We start from the raw sequence: 25,318 nt of genomic DNA on the forward strand, positions 1-25,318 counted from the left end.
CTCTCTTCTTCTTCTTAATTGGCGCGATAACCGCTTACGCGATTTTGGCCGAGTTTAACAAAGCGCGCCAGTCGTTTCTTTCTCGTGCTAACCGGCGCCAATTGGACACACCAAGTGAAGCCAAGTCCTTCTCCACCTGATCTTTCCAACGCAGAGAAGGCCTTCCTCTTCCTCTACTACCACCAGCTGGTACCGCATCGAATACTTTCAAAGCCGGAGCGTTTGTATCCATTCGGACGACATGACCCAGCCAACGTAGCCGCTGGATCTTTATTCGCTGCGCTATGTCTATGTCGTCGTAAAGCTCATACAGCTCATCGTTCCATCGTCTGCGATATTCGCCGTTGCCAACGTGCAAAGGTCCAAAAATCTTACGCAGAATCTTTCTCTCGAACACTCCAAGCGTCGCTTCATCGGATGTTGACATCGTCCAAGCTTCTGCGCCATACGTCAGGACGGGCATGATGAGAGTCTTGTAGAGTGTTAGTTTTGTTCGTCGAGAGAGGACTTTACTGCTCAATTGCCTACTTAGTCCAAAGTAGCACTTGTTGGCAAGAGAGATTCTACGTTGGATTTCAAGGCTGACATTGTTATCGGTGTTAATGCTGGTTCCTAAATAAACGAAGCCTTTTACAACCTCGAACTTATAACTGTCTACAGTGACGTGGGTGCCGATACGCGAGTGCGCCGACTGTTTGTTTGAAGACAGGAGGTACTTCGTTTTGTCTTCGTTCACCACCAAACCCATTCGCTTTGCCTCTTTATCCAGTTTGGAGAAGGCAGAACTAACAGCGCGGTTGTTAAGGCCGATGATATCGATATCATCGGCATACGCCAACAATTGTACGCTCTTATAAAATATTGTGCCTGAGCGATTAAGTTCTGCGGCTCGTACGATGCTCTCCAACATCAGGTTAAAGAAGTCACACGACAGCGAGTCACCCTGTCTGAAACCTCGTTTGGTATCAAACGGCTCGGAGAGGTCCTTCCCAATTCTGACGGCGCTACTGGTGTTGAGCAACGTCATCTTACATAGCCGTATTAGTTTTGCGGGGATACCAAATTCAGACATCGCGGCATACAGGTAACTCCTTTCCGTACTGTCGAATGCAGCTTTGAAGTCGACGAAAAGGTGGTGTGTGTCGATTCTCCTTTCATGGGTCTTTTCCAAGATTTGGCGTATTGAGAATATTTGGTCGATGGTAGACTTTCCAGGTCTGAAGCCACACTGATAAGGTCCAATCAGTTGGTTGACGGTGGGCTTCAGCCTTTCACACAATACGCTCGCTACAACCTTATAGGCGATATTTAGAAGACTAATCCCGCGGTAATTGGCACAAATTGCAGGGTCGCCCTTCTTATGGATTGGGCAGAGCACACTTAAATTCCAATCGGCAGGCATGCTTTCATCCGACCATATTTTGCATAGGAGCTGATGCATGCACCTTACCAGCTCCTCGCCGCCATGTTTGAATAGCTCAGCCGGCAGTCCGTCGGCGCCCGCGGCTTTGTTGTTCTGTAGCCGTGATATTGCTATTCTCACCTCGTCATGGTCGGGTAACGGAACTACAATTCCGTCGTCATCGATTGGGGTATCGGGATCTTCACATTCTCTAGGACATGCGCAGCTATCACTGTTTAACAGGTTCGAGAAGTGTTCCCTCCATAATTTAAGATTGCTCTGTACGTCAGTCACCAGATCGCCGTCTTTGTTCTTACAGGAAAACGCCCCGGTCTTAAAACCTTCTGTAAGCCGCCGAACTTTCTGGTAGAATTTTCGGGCGTTGTTCCTGTTGGCCAGCATCTCAAGCTCCTCGCACTCACGTATTTCGGCCTCTCGTTTCTTCTGTCGGATATTACGTCTCTCTTCCTTTTTCAGCTCTCTGTAGCGATCCCACATGTCTCGCGTTGCGCCCGATCGCAGCGTAGCTCTATAGGCGGCATCCTTTCTTTCTGCGGCAGCATGACATTCCTCGTCGTACCAATTGTTTTTTCGGGCTCGCCGGAATCCGATTTCTTCTTCGGCGGCGGTACGTAGGGAACGAGAAATGTTGCTCCATTGCTCGTGCATGCCGGTTTGTTGGGAAGTGCTCTCTGAGAGCAGGAGTGAGAGTCGAGTGGCGAATCTTCTGGCTGTCTGTTGTGATTGCAGCTTTTCGATGTCGAACATTCTTTGCGTAGGTAGATGTACGTTTTTTGCTGCACAGAGGCGTGTGCGCAGTTTGGCTGCAACAAGGTAATGATCCGAGTCAATGTTGGGTCCTCGGATCGTACGTACATCTAATACACTAGAAGCGTGTCTTCCATCTATCACAACATGATCGATCTGGTTTCGCGTTTTTCGATCAGGGGACAGCCAGGTAGCTTGGTGGATTTTTTTATGCTGGAATCTGGTGCTGCAGACTACCATGTTTCGGGCCCCGGCGAAGTCGATCAGCCTCTGTCCGTTACCGGATGTTTCGTTGTGCAGGCTGAATTTTCCGACTGTGGGACCAAAAATTCCCTCCTTGCCCACCCTGGCGTTGAAGTCGCCAATCACGATTTTTATGTCGTGGCGGGGGCAGTGCTCATACGAACGCTCCAAGCGCTCATAGAAGGAATCTTTGGTCGCATCGTCCTTCTCTTCCGTCGGGGCGTGGGCGCAAATTAGCGAGATGTTAAAAAATCGCGATTTGATGCGGATTATTGCGAGACGGTCGTCCACCGGAGTGAACGACAGTACTTGGCGACGAAGTCTCTCTCCCACAACAAATCCAACACCGAATTTGCGCTCCTTTACATGGCAGCTGTAGTAGACGTCGCAAGGTCCTATGGTTTTCTTGCCTTGCCCCGTCCATCGCATCTCTTGGATGGCAGTGATGTCAGCCTTTGCTCTTACGAGGATATCAACCAGCTGGGCAGAGGCACCTTCCCCATTAAGGGACCGGACATTCCAGGTGCATGCCCTCAAATCGTATTCCTTATTTCGTTTGCAGGGGTCGTCATCAGTGTTGGAAGTTCTCATCCGAGGCTTTGTTGCTGTTTTCATTGGGGGGGATTTTTAAGTGGCGGGTCCCAAACCCAGCGCACAACCAGCTATGCTGGGATGCGTCGCCTGCACTCCCTTCTGCTTAATGACAGGAGAGTTTGCGACAGTCTATCGGACATGACAGGTAACATCAGTTTAGTCCATCTGCAGTCTCTCTCAGCCTGCGAAGCTCACTTGTGGGTTGTAGTAACCCATTTGCTAACCGTGGCTTTGATGGCCGCAGAAGGGAGTGGGTGCCCTTACAAGGCATTGTCCGCGAGGTATTCAAGCTCGGAAACTCCGCAATACTTCGAGACTTTTTTGCGTCAACTCTATGGAGAATGAGGTGGAATCATCACAGCATTTTCTGCTTAGCTAGTCTGCTTTCGCGGGGTAAGCGGGGTAAGATTTAAGCATCTTGGCTCTCATTTCTTTGCTACTCCTAAGATATTAAAAGCGTGATGAGCTTGATCAGCAGTAACTCAGTCATCGTTCGGTCGTTATCAACAAATATACATACACCCGCCCCCTCCTCTTGCCTTCCTTTCTATTGGTTTCCGTTCATTATTATTTCATTGCAATGATATCACAACAGACGAATTTGTTTTCGTCCAAGTTAAGTGAACCTGTGGACCATAAAAAGCTTATTTATTTCTGTATATTAAGGATTTATTAAAAAAAAAAACAAATTCATGGAGTTGTAGCGCATCTTACTAATCCAATTTTTCAGCAGCCTTTTGGCGATTTCTGTAAATATCTCATGACTGGCTTGGACTATATTCATCTTAAATGCTATACATGTTTTTGTAGCTCCTCAAATATCGTCTTTTCAGAACTAAATTGCATGTTTTTCCCAATCTTGTTGAAGTGTTAGGCGATTCATTTGCTTCCGTGGAAATATGATACTAATTCACGTTCAAGATTTTGAGCGCAAAGGAGCTGTCAGTATTAAGATAATCTTAAATTCTTTATAATTTTCACTAAAAAATCAGTTAATAAAATTCACCGCTAATTAAAATCCTGGTTCTTATGCTTTCGAAGCAAGATTCCACATACAAATGCCGCCATCGAAAAACTCTCTTTTCAAAAACCTTATTTACTTAGAAGCACAACTCTTATGGTATTATTTGTGGATCTTTGTAAAGATTTTTGAGAACACTCTGAGCAGTTATGTTTCGATGTTACTGACTTTCATGTTAGAGTAGCTTCATTTAATTTTTGTTTTTTTCTTGTTCACTCCTCTCGGGAGCATAGGGCCTCGACAAGACTCTTCCATCGTACACGATTCTGTACTGTTTCCATGAGATGTCGGCATCTGCTAGTTCGCGCAACATCGACCTTCTCCAAGTGTTTTTTGGTCGACCGCGACCATTCTCGTGATGCTATCTGGTGGTTTTCTCAATGTGTGACCTATCCATCGCCACGTTTTGCGTTTGGTTTGCCTAAGGATGGGTTCCTCGTTCGTTGAGCTCCTCAACGCGTCGTTGCTGATTGGGCCTCGTGACGAAATATTGTGGCCTCCATGTGTGATGGTGTTAGAGACCAGCCATGTTTCGCTTCCGTATGACAATACGGACTTGACGCATGAGCCGAATACTCATAGCTTTGAAGGTTTGCGAATTCCCCCATACTGTATGCATTTCCCCGAATGCGCCTCTTGCTTTGTTTAGCCTGCAGTTGGCATCTTCATCTGCTCCACCATCTGCCGTGATGATACAGCCGAGATAGCAGGAGCTTTCGACGAACTCCACCGGGCATCCGTCAACCAATATATGCCTGGTGTTATTGTGGTTAACTCTATTAGCCTTGGTCTTGGCGATGTTGACCTCCAGTCGGACAGTGCGTGCCAGTGCGACTAATCTGTCCGCCTTCGGTTGCATGTCAGAGAGTTTGTGAGAGAGGAGGCAGATGTCATCGGCGAAGTCCAGGTCCTCCAGATGTCTGGTGAAACTCCATACGATGCCGTTTTGTTTTTTTCTTTTGTGCAGGGTCAGTTGGCTCATGACGTCATCAAGGACGATGGCGAAAATAAGGCGCCACAGGGGACAACCTTGCCTTACGCCTGCCTTGGTACTGAATAGATCACTTATATCGGCTTTGTGAAGCACTGCCAATTCGGAGTTCTCGTAGAGGACTTTGATGAGGCGGGATATATTGGCGGGTACTGCCTTTCTACTCAGTGCCAGCCATATTGCGTCTCGTTTGATAGTATTGAACGAATTCTTAAAGTCTATGAACAGCGGAGCGCCAGAGCGGGGAACGCCACTCAACTGATTGTTCTACTATAAGTTTCATTTAATTACAATATCTCAATTTGGCATTTAATATAAGGTTACTTAAAGAGTTAAATTTCAACAGAGAAGCCGCCATCTTGATTTTGGTCTTCCAAGAAATGTCCAAGTGTCTAAAATTTTAATGCTGACTTTAATTTAGGTATTTAATCAGTAAGAAATATCTAAGCACAAGACAAACGTGTGTGGCTCTATTTCGTAAAATTATGTTACTGTGGACTTAAGTTAGTGAAGAAAAAATGAAAATGAAATATTAAAGTTTTCTTTACGCATTAAATATAGCCAAAAATCAACTTCAAATAATATAAAATATTCAAACTAATGACGAAGTAAAACAAGTAAACAATTTAGCTGCGCCTACACATTTCCGATAGGCATACCAAACACACATACACACACGAACATACATGCATACGCAAAAAACCCATACTCAAAATAGAAAAATACAAATAAATGCGGCTACATGTGTCGCTTGTCAGTTGTATTGAAAGATTTTCATTTTTGGTGGAGGCGTACGCCATCACCTGAATAACCAGTTTTAAAGCATTTAATTTGATTTTCATTAAAACTAAACTATTTATTTTTGATTTCATTAAAAAACAAAAACACACACACACACAATAAGCTAAGTAGTTTAACAAAATTTGTGTTTAAATACTATAAAACTGACTGGTGGCATGCCACTCAAGTGAAAACAAACCTATGCGGTCGATCGCTTTGTGGTCCATCGTTTTGCTTTCATACGCATCCTCATTTGTATGTATTAAGAAATGATTTACGTATATTTGTAAAGTTAGCGGCTGCTTAACTGCTTAACGAAAAGCGGCTAAATAAGAAATGATTTTAATTTTTCGAAATTTAAAACTCAAGTTCAAAACCCACACACGCCGCGTGTTACATGGGACGGGCGACACAGGCGGCGGCAGCAACAGCAGTAACAGCAACAGCGTTGCTGATGGTGGCGTTGGCGTTGGCGCACTGCGTTGGTGTGATGGTGTTGTTAATTGGTGGATTTCGAAAGCGTTTCTGATGTACCCACTGATGTTGTTGTGACGTGTGAGTTGATGATGTTGACGCCGTTGTAGCTGTGACTATTGCCGCTGCGGCAATTTTTGTAGCTTTTGTTGTGCGACTTTTAATGTTTTTCGTTGTAGGCGTTCGTCAGTCGCCAAAGTTGAAATGGCGTGCTGCTGATACGAGTTTGCGTATACGTCAATACAGGGTGCAGTAGCTTAAGAAGTTTAGTAATATACTTTTAAAGTTGCACAGCTACATTTATAAAGCACACTTTCCTGCTGCGTGCCACTCGTTTTGCCGCAATCAAACTATCATTTCATTAAATTGGTCGTATACAAACGCGAGTGTCGCCTATTAGTTGTCACCCACGGCGCTGTTTGACTGGCAATTCCTGCGTGCAACGAAACCAGATATGCGTCCATAGTAACCGCACACCGTTGGTGGAAACCATACTCACACACACGTACACACACACTCCTCATACATACGCCATACACGTGCCGACAAGTAGGCGAACAGGCGCACGGATGGCAACATATGTCATTCTCATAGCCAAATGGGCCGATTTATCAAAACCACAAGAATATAAAATGATAGCAGCAGGCGTTCACAGTACTTGGCTTGTAAGCATACGTTGCCAATCGAATCGAGGCCGATGCTTTGCGGCAAAGCTAAATTAGCTAAATTGAATTAATAAGTTCGTCTTCAACTGACTAACTAACATAAACTAATGAATAGAAAAAGAGCTAAGGATAGGCGCTGAAAATTCAAAGGGCAGCCAGCCTCAGGCAAGATTGCAAGGGGACCGCATTTATATGCAGCAAGTCATCAACTCCGATTTAAGTATAATGAATCTTCCTCTCGGATATTTACAAGTGCTCTGGTTATTCCCTGTGGCTACCAAATATTATATATACAACGAATTTTCTATTGTGTGGCTCATGCTTTGGGTTTACATCCCACGAGCCCAAGTTGCCTAAAGAGGGCTGCTATAAAACACATACGAAAGTTAGTTTTATGGGGATAGAGCTTCTGAGTTTACTTAAATAGATTCGAAAAAGGCGCAGGCGTATTACAAGATATCTACTACAAAGAAGCGTAAAGGTCTAGCTCCATCTGGTAACACTAAAGACCAATGGGTCAATGTGATGGCTTTCAGCCAGCCAGGTCAACCTAATCTAATCTAACCTAGTTTCACGGGACCATAGTGCACTGCAACCTCTGATGTAGTGTATTGTGCTTGACCCCAAGCCTATATTTGAATACTTCTAATGAATATGAGCAGTTCCACGGGTTTTTTTCCATACCACCAATGCATCACACCATCTAAGTGAGCGAGTCTTCGTCTTGCATAAATATACTCTAATATTTCATGGTGGCCCAGCTAACAAGCTCAACGGACCCTTATTTCTGCTAGTTATAATTTCCTGAAACGGCTCTGTCGACCCTTGCCTGGAAAGCTCATAGGCAATTTCATTTCCCTCTATGCTCCTATGCTCTGGAAACCAGATAAAAGACATTTTCCTGCGCATTCGAGACGTTTGATCTTCTCCAACGAAGCCTATAATAACGCGTCTAACTTCCAATGAGGGTTCGTAAGTCCTCTCAATCTAGGTTTAAGAGCCTTAGTGCAAGATGATCCTCTAGAATGAAGGATAAACTATAATGCGTGCATCTGCCCTATACTTTGCATCTAATGCTGTATGCATTTCTTGAGAGTAGTCATCATCATCATTATCATGCACAGCACTACTGTTCGGTGCGAGCCTTATTTTTCTCCACAATTTTTCTCCATGCATCTCGGTCCATAGGCATACTACGGTAATTGGTCGCTCCTATGCTTCTTAGATCATCCTCAACGTCGTCAAACCAACTTTTCCGCGGACGCCGTCTCCGCTTTTCGCCATACATTCGTACATCCAAAACTAACTTCTTTAATCTGGCATTCTGCAAACGTGCCCTAGCAAGCGGATGCGCTGCGATTGAACAAACTGCACGAGGTTTCCGCCTTGTAAGAATTTATCTAGCTCGCTGTCATTTCGGATGCGATAGAGACCATTTTCTTCTCGCATTGGACCCAGTATTTTACTCAGTGCACAAGAGCTTGATTTTTAACAGTTTAATAGTCTAACGTGGGGAAAATATGCTCTGTTTGCAGTCTGGTCTTGGATAGCAATCTTTGCATTATCTGTTCTACTGAGAAACAATCTGAGGTATTTATTTCATCCGCACTTTCAAATTCATGATACACAAGAAGACGAGCCTATAGCATGAAAGCTGGCTACAAATATGATGGACCCAGACGTGGGTGAATAGCATTGGTTCTTTATGGATGCCGTTCTGGGCCCTCCCGAAGTAATATAGAAAGTAGTTCCGGGAAGGGTGTCTCCCCAGAAGGAGAGGATGGATCGTTTTAGTGGTGACACTACACGACGCAGTAGACGACGCTCGCTGTAGGTGCGAAGGCATTTTGAACCCTACCTCACTCACCAAAAACAAAAACAAATACTGCGTCGACCTTCCACATTGGTACTCGCCTATTCAAACACTGATGTACAACTTTCCTGAAGGTTTTATACACTGCACTTGATGATGAAATTCCGCGAGTTTTTTGGTCAATAAGTCCTCGCATGTCGTTTTTATCTACTGTTAGTAATGAATAGATATATTGGCGATCGACTGGCAGTAGAGGCGCCTTTTTTCGCCATTTCATTACCCTCAACCAGATTATCAAATACATGCACGCAGTTAGCTGAACGCAAGCTGAAATTTTTCAAAACCATCGCCGTACAAAAGCAATCAGTTAAAAACTAGTCGAAGAATCAGTAATAAGTAGTTGAGAAATAGCGCATTAAAAGAGCACTTAAAGTTAGTTAAATCCCCTACTGGGACATGAACATTTTTGAACGTTTAGCTGTTTTTATATTTCACATTTCACATTTTTTATTTAAATATCCGGCATTCTTTGCGCCACCTCATAAGTAAAACAATTACAGTCTTATCTTAATGCAAGTATACAAACAATGCTGTAAGTTAAGAGTGAGAAAATTTCATTTAGATTAGAACAAACGTGTAAATATGTCGTAAATGGCCTACATAATCCCCTGACTGCTTGTCTCGTACAATTCAAGTGTAAACATTTTTATCAAGATTGGAACATAAATACAAATTTTTTTACAAATTTACATACATACATACCTACACGGGCGAGCAAAACTGGTTGCATGGTGAATTTTTTTTGTTATATTTAAAATGTTTTCGACTTTTAAAATGTTGCAGACTCATTTGTTGCTGCTAAATTGTACCCATAAATAGTGAAAAAAGGCATGTTTATTAACACTTTTTTTAGTGATACTGATAGTCGTCATCATCATCATCTCATTTATTAGCGTTACAGCCCGGGGTTGGCTTTAGCTGCCCCAGCAATCTTCCTCCATTTAACACGATCCAGCGCAAGAAATTTCCAGTTTTTGACACCCAATTTTTTCAGATCTTCGCTTAAGGTATGCAGCCAAGTTTTTTTTGGTCTACCACGGGGTCTTGTGGAAAAAGGATTGTAGTCCAGCAGAAGTTTTTGTGGCCTACCGTCATCTATTTGACGGATGATTTGACCTGCTTATCTGCTGCGTTGCGATTTTTGATAAGTCTTAGAATATCTTCGCCATTGCAGAGACTTAGCAGCTCCTTGTTGTGCCTGATTCTATAGTCGCCATCTTCTTCGCGTATTAGACCAAATATTTTACGCAATATTTTGCGCTCAAATATTCTTAGGCGCTCCTCGTCTGCAAGAGTCATGCACCAAATTTCTGCGCCGTAGATCAGACAGGTCGAATGAGCCATTTATAAATAGCGAATTTGCACCTAGGTGAGAGAGGTCTTGATTTCAGGAGATTTATTTTAGAGTATTATGCACGATTCGCTGCCATTATTCTGTCATATATGCTGTCCTGCATGTTGTTGTTGTTACTTATTAGTACGCCCAGATGTGTAAATGTGGACACGCTCTCAAAACTAAAGTCTTCGATGTTAATAACGCCAAACGTTTTCCTTTTCATTTTTGAGATCCTATTGAGATATATATTGGGAGTTGCTTTTGTCTATTGCCAGTCCTAATCTCACATTGTTTTCTATCGCTAGGAAGATGTCATCTAGGAGGCGTCTATTACGGGCGACAATGGTTATATCGTCCGCGTATGCTATAGTCAGTGAGGTCCTGGAAAATAGGTGCCCCGATCTCATGAAGTATTTAATGGCATACTGCAAAACTAGAAAATGGTTGTTGAAAGAGCATCACCTTATTTTACGCCGCTGTTGATATGAAATGCGCTCTTCATATTTTATTGTATAGAAACTCTTGCCTTCGTGCCTTTCAGCGTAAGCATCGTCGATACTGATGAACTCGCACTTATTCAGTCAATTTCCATATAACAGTGCAGAATTGGAGCAATAAATTTAAATTTAAATTTGCAATGCAAAGTAATAAAAATTGCGCGAGTATGAGTGAATCTCTGGCGACGCCTCGAAAAAAGAGGTTTGGCGGTGTTCAACTACCGACAAACGATAGTACATCAACATTTTGACCAATTTTGATTATTTTGCTTTTTTGATTTTTTTTAAGAATTATAATTATGTATTATCATTAAGCATTGTCTAACAAAATTCATACACATAAATCCAAGTTTCAAACCCTTTACAAAAGTGAGAAAAACTCTAAAAAATTTGTATCACAATTCCAAGGGCATTAATGAGAATTTTTGCTTTTTTATAGCTTTTTAAATTCTAATATAACAAAGTACAAGCTTCAAGTTACTCAAAAAGCTCATTGATTTTGATAATTTTTTTTTTCTTGTCTCCAAATAACAAATGCGCGACACTGCAGCGGAATTATCTAAAAAATTTGAATGCAGTTGTGGGAAAAACTTTTTTGAATTTGTTTAATTTTCGTAGTACTTAGAAACCAAAAAAACGATTTTTACTAAAAAACGAATCTAAAAATTTGTTATTGTATGATGAATATTTGCGTTCGCGGTAGCCGAATGGGTTGGAAGTAAAAGGATCAAAACCACTGGTAGAAAACCTGAATTGAGAGAAAAATTTGTTTCTAATGGCGGTCGCTCCTCGGCAGGCAATGTCAAGCCTCCGAGTGTATTTCTGCCAAGAAAAAGCTCCTCATATAAATATCTGACGTTCGGAGTCGGCTTGAAACTGTAGGCCACTCGATTTGTGGAATAGCCTCAAGACGCACGCCACAAATAGGAGGAGGAGCTCGACCAAACACCCAAATGGATGTAAAAGCCAATTATTCGAGTATATATGAAGATTTTTTTTTTAATATTTTTTATAATCCAAAGTGATTCTAGGGTAACAAAGACATTCACTATACCTTCTATTTACCTTTGTCTAACACCTAGAATTTTATTTTTAAAAAATTTCTATGATCTTATCTGTTAAATTTCAATCAAAACGGTGTTGCGTAAATTCCTTTGGAATTGTGCTTCAAATATAAAGTAATTGTTGAACAGTAGCGAGTGAGTAGTAAATACTTGTTTGTTTGATTATTATTGCGGGACACTGACATCACACATAAAAATGTCGACACACGTAAACTTATTTTTGAGTCTTAAGGGGACCGATACCTGTAAACGGCCATATTTTCCCTGATTTCCATTAAAACTATTTTAAATGAAAAAGTCAATATAATTTTTTCAAAATTGGCATACAGTTTATTTATAAATTAAAATAATATAAAATTTTTTTTATTTTCAATCGGCGACCATTGCAGCATCGGCGTCAGTACCGAGAATACAAAAACCCAAAAATTTTGTTGTTTATTAATGTCATAATTTCTATATGAATTAAAAAAAAATTAAAAAAAAATTGCGGAATAAAATGCTTCACAAAAAAGAATTATGTGACGAAAATTATTTTTTTGAAAAATTTTCGAAAACTTGTATTCACATAGAAAGAAATATCATAAAAAAGATGTGTGCAAAATTTCAGGGAGATCGATCAATAACTTTTCGAGTTATCGTGTACGCCAATTCGAAAAATATGGTTTTGAGAAAAACGCGTCTAAAGTTTGAATACAACGTAACTATATCTCTCCCAGCGCTCGAACGCAAAGAATAGAGTCGTCACGGTTGACGATCTATAATATAAGAACTACTTAAATTTACGTTCTAAAAATTGTTTGACATATTCTTAAAGGATTGATTATATTAACATTTTATGAAAAAAAAAAAATTCGAAATTTTACAGATATCTGCCCCCTTAAATTATGACTCGATGACTCAGGTCATTTTCTCAAAATTTTTCGAACCGAAGTTTGTCTATGAAACGACTTATCGCTTCTTTTTTTGGAACCTCATTCAATATTATAATTTTGTTTTTTTTTTTTTTAAACTCAACACTAACATAAAATGCTGTCCATTTCCAATGAGTTTCATTTTTTCCAAGTTGGGGCATTTTTTGACCTATTTCTAGCAAATTTTTCTATTGACATTTTTTTGTTTTTGTTACAAAAATGTGTTGTATTGGATATTTCTAGCAAATTTTTATTTTCAAACTTTTTTAGTTTCTATTTTTTTTTTGTAACAAAAATGTTTTTTTTTTGGCTATGTTGCTAAATCATTCCATTCATCACGGTTTACATTCTTCGACATTTTTTTGTTTTATTGCAGAACTTGATATTTTACCCACTGCGTATTATATAAAAAATAGTCAAAGACGTAGTAAAATGTGTATGCTTAAAGGCTTTTTAGATCAAAATGTTCTAAACAAAAAATTGTATATTAATTTTTTAATTCAAATTTAATTATTTTTTACTCTAAATTTAATATTTTTTTTAATTCTGCATCTATTTATTGGAACTTCCTCCAAAACAATTTTTTTTTCGACTCAGAAGTGGAGCGTTAATAATTTACAGCAGTTAGATATTAGCTATTAGATATAAAAAATGGTACAGGGTTTCCTTGTTTTTTTTTGCCACCTCCATTACTGCTAATGCAAAGTGGCTTCTTACTGCTATTGCGAAAGTGGCTAAGAATGCGTTAATTGTGAGTAAATTGTCGGAACTTGTTATTTGTTGTTATGTTGTTAGCGCCTAACATCACTCTCCCAGGCGTAGGTTGAATAAACTTAAAACTCTGACTCAGTTTGCTATTTTTGCACACAAAGTATGTGTGCTCGTGTTTGTGTATGTCCAACGACAACAACAACCGCTGGCATGCTGAGACTTTTGCCACTTGCCTTTGTTCCATTCAATTCCATGGCTATTCAATTAAAAATGTAAATTCACTGCATTATAAAGACTTAGTCAACGGCAAAATACTTAGTCCATTAACAAAGAATGACGTTCAAGTTCGTTAATATAGCATTTGCAGAGGTGCCGCAATTAGCATTTGACCGACAGAGAAAAGCAACAGCTTAAAATTAGACTATGCACTACTACTACTACTGTGAGGATTTACATGTTGAGCGGCGCTACGATCGAAGTATAGAATCGGAACACACATCTGTGTATGCGTAAACTGGAGCGCACACCTATAGTGTGAAGAATGAGTGTGAAAGGTTATTATGAGGTGTGAGTTTGTTGTTGGTACGCATGTTTTACTCTCATTTTCTGCTATTATTTTCTTCATAGGCTGCGGGCTTTTTGTGTTTTTGTTTTCTCTAAAGTGAATAATTCCTATTGTCAATGAATGAAGCGCCCTATAAGCGCATCATACACAATTACACAACAACGACAAATGACAAATATTTAGCTTAATGTAGCCTAAAAAAAGAATCAAAAATAACTTAAAATTAATTTTCAAACTTCAAGTGGTTTTTAGCTGCTGTATATGAGTGAACATGTTTATGTGTTTCCCAATTCTAAACAAGCGAAGGCAAACCTGCTGCACAATAGCCGCAGCCACAGCTACAGCCATAGCCACAGCAACAGCCACTGTCACCGCCACCACTTTCGTCAGCAGCATAGCAATAAACCAAAAATAAGAAACAATTAAAAAAATTAGTGTTTACCACATGTGGGCGTTCAGGTGGGTAGACGGTGAGCTTGTAAACCGATGGCTGCTGTTACTCTTTGAATAAATACAATGCGCATGTCAGTCACAAAAGACTTCAGACACAAACTCAGTTGTGTCGAGAGTGAACGAGAAGCTGGAGTGAAGTTGAGGAATAAGTCGGCGGCATGTTGTCATTTCAATACAAAATAATAAAAGATTCAAAAATACTAAACAAAAAAATACTAAAAAAATATACTAGCGAAAATGTTAAACAAAGTAGAAATGTTAATAGACGACTAGCACTGGCAAATAGGTACAGTGCACTCGCGATAACGTGGCGATCGGCCGCCTCTGAGTTGAAGAGGTTAGCCGCATATCTTAATTGTGGCAAATAATTATACTTTGAACATAACCCCACATCTACACCCTCTATTGAATGTGCCTTAACATCTGCCAAATTTTTTTTAACCCAACCTTACCGCCAAAAAAAAAATTGTGTTTTGACTTTTTCCTCCGTTTTCTCATGTGGGCAACTTGCTGTCGTAACATTTCATTTTCAAAATGGCAACAAGCAAATCGAATCGCTGTATTCGCGCGGTAAAATAGAAATAAAGTTTAAATTTCTTTGTTTCATTTATTTTTAATTTACTTTCTTGACAGTGATGGCAAGAAACTCGGTAAGACGTAGACATTTTAACAGTGAACTTTGAAATTTGCAGTCTTCATCTCACATTTCTGTTTTAACAGAGGTTCTTTACCATAATCTGTAGACGGTATAGAAGGAGTAAGCAAACTGTAGAAACAAATTCGGAAATAGATTAAAAATATTAAAAATTTTTTTTAATAAAAATGAAAATTCTAATAAATATTTTCAATCCAAATAGTCCTTTATTTTACACAATAAATTGCATAAATTAGTTAGTTTTTTCAAAGTAATGTAAAAAATGACTGCTGCACAGCTTTTCTTTGAAAAAGCTTTATTATAAGATCGCAAGACCAGACCAAACGCAACTACAATTTTTAGTTTAAGGTCAAACATTTTACTTTTGTTTTTGTGTTATATAATATATGTACATGGTCATGTTTTTTTGGCACAATAAAGACCACCAACAACAAGCCATGGAGCTCTGACACCACTTGGGGTATCATTTAGCGCAGAAATGAGCGCAAAAGGCAACTTATCAGCGATAGCTCCCTCCGACCAGCCTACAGAGAGCTGGCGAAGCAAGTAAAGAAATCGGCCTGAAACGATAAGAGAAAGTTCGCTGAAGACCTTACTAGCGAAACCGAAGCGGCAGCAGGAGTAAACAACATGAGACAGCTGTACCGCATAGTTGGCCGCCTAACCAACCAGCAGAGTAACAGCAACCAGCCGATTAGAGATCTGAATAGTGCTTTGATGGCTTCCAATGATGACCAGATCCGCAGATGGAAGGAACACTTTGAAGCAACTAGCAACATTACTCTTAGCAGTATACCTAGCTTTGAAATGGGTAGCACAACAACCAGCAATAAAATAACAACATCCTGCCCCAGCCTAGCGGAGATTAAGAATGCAATTCAGAAGCTGAAGTTCAACAAAGCTGCGGGCGAAGATGACATACAGCCTGAACTAATGATTGCCGACCCACAAATAGCAGCGGAAATTCTTCATCCTCACATCACCACCGCCTGGAGCAATGAAAATCTGAATCCGTCCCAGACAAAAGGCATCATCGTGAAGCTGCCCAAGAAAGGCGACCTGCGTGACTGCGGCAACTGGCGAGGAATAACCCTTTTTAATACCATCTACAAAATTGTAGCTGCGATCATACAAAGCAGGCTCAAAGATATCGAACGCTCCTTAAGAGACGAGCAAGCTGGTTTTCGCCCTCACCGAAGCTGTGACAAACTCTCTGACATGCAAGCGAAGGCGGACTGACTAGTCGCGCTGGCACGCACTGTCGGACTGGAGTTAAACATCGTCAGGACCAAGGCTATGAGAGTTAACCACAATAACGTAAGGCAGATATTGGTTGATGGATGCCCGGTGGAATTCGTCGAAAGCTTCTGCTACCTCGGCTGCATCATCACGGCAAATGGTGGAGCAGATGAAGATGTCAACTGCAGGCGTAACAAAGCAAGGGCGGTATTCGGGCGAATGCATATAGTTTGAGGGAGTTCGCAAATCTCCAGGCGCACTAAACTACGATTATTCGGCTCATGCGTGAAGTCTGCATTATTTTGCGGAAGTGAAACATGGCTGCTCTCCAACACCATCACACAGAGGTTACAATCTTTCGTCAACAAATGCTTCCTCTGGCCAAACATCATCAGTAACGACGCACTTTAAAGATTTACGAATGAGGAACACATCCTTAGGCAAATCAAATGCAGAAAGGGGCGAAGGATAGGTTACACGTTGAGAAAATCACCAGATAGCATCAGGAGTATGGCACTAGACTGGAACTCGCATGGGAGCAGAGGTCACGATCTATCAAAAAGCACGTGGAGAAGGTCGATGTTGCGCGCACTAGCAGATGCCGACATCTCATTGGACGGTGCAAAAACAACAGCACAAAACCGTATACGATGGAAGACTCTTGTCGAGGCCCTATGCTTTATATGAATGGTCATATATAAGTTTTATATAACAAAACCTCTTTTTCATCAAAAATTAAGAAAAAAATATGACCCTTTTTTTAAAATGCTATATATTTCTCAGTTAAAAGAAAAACTTAAATATTCTTATTATAGGAGTTTCCCTAAGACCTTAGAAAATCACAATCAGTTGAAAACTGAGTTATTTTTCTGACGTGCACAAAGTTTAGTGTATCCTTACAGATACTACATAGCGAAAGGATTAAAGATGCATAGATTTTTTACTTTAGCACCAAAAGTATAGCAAAAAGTATACTCATTTGTCTTTTAAGTACAAATATTATTCAATACTTATCTAACATCTGCCCCTTCTACCGAGCTACAGCCAGTGTACGTCACCTACTGGTATCCTGTACAGAACTTGCTTCTCAAAGGCATCCTCACTTCGGCAACAGTTATTCTCTTTTACTTTTAAAAAGTGCCACTGAAGCCAATATCAACAAAATTTTTAAATTTTTAAAGGACACCTTCTCCGTCATATCTGATCCAAAGAAACGTCACCAGCCAGTCAGCCCAGCCAGCCGAAAGCCTCTGCTGCCAGCGATGCGTTTGCTTCAGGTTACATAATAACTTACAATAATTTATTTATTATTATGTAAGCTTTTTAAAATTAAATTAAATTATTCAATACAATTATCAAATACTTTGAAAATCGTAAAACGTGAAGGGTTTATAAGCCAATGGCAAATAAAAAATGTCCATGCTAAATGGTGTTCACGTTAATGCCAGTTCACTGTATGTCCATATGTATAAGTAGATACGAGTATTCCGAAGTAATTATGCAGATTTGTGAATCCAGAATTCGGTTGACCCTAATATTTTTCTAAATGACTCCATTTATTGTCCTATTCTAATCCAAAATTAATGCAGTACAATGAAAAGTATAAAAGCTTTCAATTTTGCCTTGGCGATTTTGTCTATTCAAACAAAGAAAATTGATAATTCAAAAGAAAAGTTACAAGTGAATACACCCTTTTTCTTTAGTGATTAGCAAGATAATGAATGAAATTAAGTTGTTGGTACATTGGGGTATTTCACTATCCATTCAAAAAAATCGTTACTGTTTTTTCAGTGGAATTAAAAAATTTATTATACAGGGTGGCTCATGAAAGCCGCTACCAAAAAAAATTGAATAACTTTTTTTCTTTTTAAGTTATCTGTTCCATTTTTGTTTTAATTTGCAGATTGATCTTTAAAATTTATTAAAATGGATAACTGGGACACGCAAACAATAATTTGGATAGTCCGCCGCTATCACGCACTGGAGTCCGTAGTTTTGGTACAGAGAGAGTACAGGCGGATGTTTGGCGGCGATCCCCCGAGCAGATGGACCATAATGAGACTGGTGAATAATTTTGCTGAGCAAGGAACAGTCGCAAGAAGGCCTTATCATCGAAACCCACCAGTTCGGACGGAGGAAACGATCGCTGCTGTAGCTGCAGCTATACAAAGCAATCCAAGGGTTTCAACAAGAAGCTTATCTGCTCAACTTGGTGTCAGCCGACAGTCTTTGCAAACAATAATGCACAAAGATTTAGACTTATTTCCCTACAAAATTCAAATGGTTAACAAACTGAATGCAGCAGACTTGCCGATTCGCTTGGAATTTTGCCAGAAGATCCTGCAAATGGTGGAAGAAGACCAAAACATGTTAAACTGCCTTTTCATGTCTGATGAGGCCCATTTCGATTTAAACGGCAATGTGAACAAACAAAATTTTCGAATATGGAGTACTTCTAATCCACAGATACTCCACGAGACGGAATTGCATCCTCTTCGCGTGACAGTGCGGTGTGCGGTTTCTTCACGCTGTATTGTCGGGCCTTATTTTTTTGAAGAAAATGGTCACACCGTTACGGTTACTGGAGACCGTTATTTGAAAGTGCTGAAAGAATTTTTCTATCCAGAACTACGTCGAAAGAGAATTCCTTTCAACTCTGTGTGGTTTCAACAAGATGGGGCAACGTCTCACATAGCCCAGACTGTTATGACAGAGTTGCGACGAAAATTTCCCAATAAAGTGATTTCAAGAAACTCCGAATTTCGTTGGCCCCCAGGTCGCCTGACCTTACTGCACCTGACTTTTTCTTGTGGGGCTTATGTAAACAAGAAGTTTATAAAACAAAGCCAACAAATTTGGATGAACTAAAACAATCCATTCGGGCAACAATTGCGGCTATTCCTGTCGCAACTCTCAAAGCAGCAATGAACTACTTTTTACAAAGATGCCACACTTGTGTCAACAAGCATGGGGGGCATTTAAATTCAATTATTTTTAAAACTAGTTAAGCTACATTTAATAAAATTTAATGACCTTCAACTTGAAAAAAAAAAATAAATGAATTCCATACACTAAAAAAAAGTTATTTGAGTTTCTTAATGTAGCAAAATTCATCAGCCACCCTATATTAGTTTGAGGAAAAAGAAATAGATTACTTTTCGGTATACGGCTGTAGCGATCGATATCTCGTAAAGTATCTGGTTGGCCTACCACCACTTGATGTTTTCAGGACCGAGCACGGCTCCGGCTCTGGGGTCTACGTGGAATCCAGCGGGACAAAACTGCACTTTGCTCTTGGAATGCATGCATCTGTGTTTCAAGCGGAGGTGTATGATGCTCAAGAAGTGATGAACTTTGTGGTGGAAAACATATGGAGAGGCAGATCTATATGTGCCTGCAGCTATAGCCAAGCTGGGCTCATGGCCTTTGTCAGCCCTCCACCCACTTCAAGGGTAGTCGAGTTCTATAAATCCAGGCTGAACTATGTCGGTAGCCATAATAGCCTGATGCTAACATGGACCCAAGGACACGTGGGTATCATGGGTAAGAAGACCTCTGACTAATTAGCTAGGATGAGCTCCGAGACCAACATCTTTGGCCCGCAGCCCTTTCTGCCACTCCCTTTTGCAGCCATCAAAGCCACGATTAGCAAATGGGTTACTGTAATCCACAAGCGAACTTGGCAGGCTGAAAGAGGCTGCAAATGGACTAAACTGATGATGATCGATCAAACAATTTAAAGTTTATGCCCGTTATCAAAGTGACATTTCGCACTAAAAAAATCGTTTGCTGTTTTTTGTTTGTTCCATTCAGTTGTGAGTTGCAGGGTGTTAATAATGGACGACAGCAAAGACACTTTACAATTTTTCTTTGATAAAGGCAAAAATGGAAGCGGAGCACTGAAAAGGTGAATGGTGTTTAATGGCCCGATACTGGAGCAGCGTATGGCGCAGAAGTGTGGGCGATGACAACATCCGATGAAGCGACGCTTGGAGTGTTTGAGAGAAAGATTCTGCGGAAAATTTTTGGACCTTTGCCCGTTGCCAACGGCGAATATCGCAGGCGATGGAACGATGAGCTGTATGAGCTTTACGACGCTATAGATATAGCGCAGAGAAAAAAGATCCAGCGGCTACGCTGGCTGGGTCATGTTGTCCGAATGGATACAAATGCTCCGGCTCTGAAAGTATTCGATGGGGTACCAGCTGGTGGTAGCAGAGGAAGAGGAAGGCCTCCTCTGCGTTGGAAAGATCAGGTGGAGAAGGACTTGGCTTCACTTGGTGTGTCCAATTGGCACCGGTTAGCACGAGAAAAAAACGACTGATGCGCTTTGTTAAACTCGGCCAAAATCAAATAAGCAGTTATCGCGCCAATTAAGAAGAAGACTGGAGCAGCGGGCCTCGTCGTAAATGTCGATAAAATCACAGAAATAATCGAAGTTGACCGGCATGTTAGTTGTCATAGCATCGTCCAGGAGCTAAAAGTCGACCATAAAGTAGTTTTAAACCATTTGCGCAAAAATGTTATGCAAATGTATTTCTTTTCTCCCAAACTAATATAAAGATCACTTAGTTTACTTTACCCTCTTACCATAAAAATGTGTAAAATGGTCAAAACTTTTACTCTCTTTAAGCGAAAATTCAGACGTAAACTTTCAAATCGCCGATCCACGTATTTTTTGTTTTGCCCCCTCTATTAGCGCCCTCAAAGAATGGTTATCTTGCCGCGAGGAGGAAGATTAGTAAGTGCAATAATGCTAAAGTAATTCCGACGGTAGGGTCTCTGAAGAGCACCGAAGCTAAAGAACATTCCACCTAATAGCGTCTGAAATCGGTTAGTGGCAGCTACAGCGTGGACTTCTCAGCGTCTGTTCATTAGGCTAGATGCGGCTAAGAGCAGGTGTCGGTCATTTAGCATACGGCTCGCTATATAAATGTGTTTAAACGGTCAAGATTGGTTGCGCATGATTGGTACTCTTACCATAAGACAACAACACCCAAGAAATGGAATTCCGCCCTATGCACCAAATAAGAGCGCATCTTTTAAATTTATGCATGCATTTTTCAACTCTTACATAGAATATTTTAAACTTCTAAATGACGTATCTAAATGCTACAAAGTACACTTTATTTGGGCGCGAGGCCAGTGCAAGGCAGATGAACTTGTTCGAACCGGTATAACGTTCGGTCTCCAACCGGATAAGACGGCCCATACCTATAGCCACTTGTAAATTACATATATAGGGAAACCATCAAAAAGGTAAATACAAGTTGGCAAAACCTCACAACATGCGAACTAAGCAGGCAGGCATGACCGAAATGGAACAGCGGTCGATCAAAAATCTTGTTAAGATTTAACAGAGAAGAAATAAGAAAAATGATAGGGTATTAACTGGCCATTGTTTAATAGGCAGCCACGCTAGAAGGTTAAGACTTCCGTACTTCGGTTTCTGTAGAGGCTGTCTTAATACAGAAGAAGAGGAAACAGTCAGACACCTTTTATGTGAGTGTGAAAGCTTAGCTATGAGGAGGCTCCGCACGCTGCATACGGCATTTTTAACGGATCTAAAACTAACGAAGCTTTGCTCGTTTATTAAAGCTATCGGATGGTTTAAAAAGGAATCCATAGAGTAAGGATAAGCTCCAGTGGTATCACAATGGACCTGCGAAAGGTCTAAGTGTGTCATTGCGACAGGAATAAATTCTAATAATTAGAATCCGTTGCCGGAAATTTGTTAGTTTGGAAAAATTTTGATTTTGTAGTACTGAATAACAGATAACCGATAAGTTGGGCATCAAAAGTTGTCGTTATAATGTAAGATGAATTTTTTTCTCGATTGTTGAGGGTGAAATTTTGTATTGCTGGTCCGCTTTTTTTAATTAGGGAAATGAAAATGGAGATTATTTGCGCCAATAGTATAACCTTACCCAGTATTTTTTAATAAAAATCACAAAAAAAGTCGCGTGTATTTTTTAATGAGGCATTTTTTTCATAAATTTACTTAGTAAATATGTTCGAATTTCATGTTAAATCAATTTATAATTCAATTCATAATATAATTAAATAAAATTGATTTAAAAAAGTTAGAATTTTAATGTTTTTTTTTTTTGCAAACCGCTGTTAAGAATGAGCTCTCAAACGCTACCTTAAAACATTTCGCCAACCAAATGAAATTTTAGAAAAAAAAAAAAAAAACATGCAGCCATAAAATTATTTAATGTATAGCTTTTTAATGTTTTTTTTTTTTGTTTTTTGCAAACCGCTGTTAAGAATGAGCTCTCAAACGCTACCTTAAAACATTTCGCCAACCAAATGAAATTTTAGAAAAATAAAAAAAAAACCATGCAGCCATAAAATTATTTAATGTATAGCTTTTAATCGGCATACATCTATTTGTATACAAAAACAAAATCTGACATCACTTACCTCAAATAAGCAGACGCTCGTATATCAGCTGCCATGGCTGCTGCTGCTGCTGTTGCTGCTATGTATTTCAGGCCGATGTATTAACTTTAAGCGAATTATACAACTAGCACACGAACTTGGTTTAGCAGTTCTCCGTGCCGGTTATGCGTTTCCCAACGCTTAGCTTATCTATGCACAGTAGAAACTACACTTTTATGTGCAAGATAAATGGCGATTTTTGGAAAATCGTTTTGAGTACTTCAGTGTGACACTACACCGAACGCACCGCCTTTGCAAGTACAACAACAGCGATAAGGTATGCCTGTTAGGTAGGGGTCCGTACAATACAAATATGTACGTGCTATTTGTTCACTCCGAGCGATTTGCCGTACAGGTGATAAACATCTTATCTCGAACAGAAATACGTGCGTTTGTCTCTACACAGAAAACTTCCTTATTTGCGCAATGTGCTCGTTTACCACTGACAGACGAAATGTTGCTGAATGCACTTAAGATATTTTTGGACGGTTGGACGGTTGTGCGGTTTGTCCTTTGGTGACGGTGGCGACACAGCACGGCAGCTCAGAATTTTTAATTGCTTTTTTAGTTACCTGCTATAGAATTTATGAATGAATGCATGAATGTGCCACTGTGCTGGCTGCTGGGCTCATTGGGCTCACAAACAAATCTCGAAAAGAAGCATTTGCTGCCTTTTTCGTAAATGAGCGTGTGTGTGTGTGTGTAGTATGTACTTTTACCTACAGTTAGCAATCACTTTTGCGCGCGGTTTGTTTAATCACTCAGTCGTCAAAACGTATTGTTGCTGATTCATTCATGAAAATGCAAACAAACAATGAACCGGAAACGGATGCCCGACTACAATGCAATTGAATAAAAAATTTTATTTACTTTGCTTTCCTTGCTCTACTCCGTTGTGCCACCAGCAGTTTAGCATTTACCTGCACGGACCTTTTTTAGACGTTGTTTTTGAGCTGAAGATTAAGAGGATTGTTTTGGTGCACGTAAATAGAATTAATTACTGGAAATATTTTTTCATTGTTTAGCAGCGGTTGCAATATTTAAACGTTTAACTCTTCATAGATTTTTTTGTTTTTTGTTTTTTGCTTACGAGTATGTAAATATATGCATTTTTTTTTAAATGCATGTAAGTATGTATGTATTTATAGACAGTCTGTAATATTTGTTATTAAATTTAATTAAATTCGTTCCACATCGTTACTGACAGCCATTGTTTGTTTTTTGACTCAACATAAAAGACTTAAGGCACAAACTCGATGTCTCGCGAATTCTGTGAACAAATCAATTATCTTTTAAATTTCTTTCTCAATTTTGCACCTTTAAATGCATTTCGCACAAAAATTACACACACTTCGGCTCACAACAATAATTTCACCCAAATACCAACAACTGTGCGGCTCTTCGTGTTCCGTTGACTCGTCAGCGCGCAAACCAAAACTCAACTGAGTATTTTAGTAGGCAACATGTGGGCTTGGAGCACGGACCATCATCGGTAGGTTGCACTACATTGCCTACATACAAACACACATGCACACACATACACACATGGTAGGCTGGCTGACTGTTGAGTTGTACGCTGACAGCTGTTGTACAATAAAACTCTAGCTTGGTTGGTTGGTTGATTACACGATGTTGTTGTTTTTGTTGTTGTAGCCATAATACACGATCACCTTATTTTGTTGTTGCTGTGCTGGCGGTGTTTGCAAACCTACACGCGTCTCAATGAATTCATTCACAAAAACTGACGCAGTCAACCGGTAAGAATAACATTGCGCTCAGCATACTCACCAAACTCTCAACTCAACATGTTTGAACGTTTGCATGAATGTGTTGGCGCTCGCTCTCCTGTTAAACTCAGTAAATTGTGTAGGCAGTTGGTAAAAAGCAAATAAACATAAATACAACAACAGCAATTGTTTAATACAAATTTATGCGCCTACCAAATATATCAACGAAAATGAGCTAATATGTCTATTGTATAGCACACACACACATATCCACACATACACACATAAATCTGTATAAGTAGATATTAGGGAATATTGGGAGGCGTATTGTGTGTTAAGACTTACAAAAGCATTTTCATTCCTATTGAAAGCGCTAATCCCCCATTCAATCTAAATAAAGGCGTGTAGATTTGGCGAAATTTTGCATTTATGGCGTTTCGCAGGTCATTCACTAAGGTGTTAATGCGGAGTTAATTGTTTTGCCGCTAAGCAGCTGAGTTGAAGAATTTCGATTTACTACACGCATCAAATACTTTACGTTTGTGAGATCTACTGAGTTAAGTGAGCGATTTGAAGAGACTGCGCTATATATTTATTTTGCATATGATACATAAATACTCGTACATACATATGTATATATGTATGTATGTATATCATGGAAGTGCATAAGCGCTTATGCGTATTTAACCTACAAATATTTGCGGTTGCTGCGGTTTTGGTTGTGCCACCAACCATGCCAAGGCAGTGTTGGCGTATATACTAGCAGTACATCTTAAGTTTCTGTTAGGGGCAGTACATACAAACGTATACAAGTGTATATACAGCAGCGAACACAAAAAATGTAGTATCAACAGTATTTTCTAAAAAACAAATAAAAAAAAATTGTATTTAAATTTTAAATAAAC

General features: G+C 39.9%; 1 protein-coding gene across 1 annotated transcript in view; it reads right to left on the reverse strand.

The window, feature by feature from the left end:
• The window catches only part of LOC129243384 (uncharacterized), a 99,703-nt gene extending 75,607 nt beyond the window's left edge, over positions 1–24,096 (reverse strand). The window contains exon 1 of the mRNA XM_054880357.1: positions 22,669–24,096. Coding sequence (XP_054736332.1) covers positions 22,669–22,703 — 35 coding nt within the window. The 5' untranslated portion in view covers positions 22,704–24,096. The remainder of the gene's footprint in view (positions 1–22,668) is intronic.
• Between the last annotated feature and the right edge of the window lie 1,222 nt (positions 24,097–25,318).

The sequence above is a fragment of the Anastrepha obliqua genome, chromosome 4 (genome assembly GCF_027943255.1).
Source record: "Anastrepha obliqua isolate idAnaObli1 chromosome 4, idAnaObli1_1.0, whole genome shotgun sequence".
Classification (NCBI taxonomy): Eukaryota; Metazoa; Arthropoda; class Insecta; order Diptera; family Tephritidae; genus Anastrepha; species Anastrepha obliqua.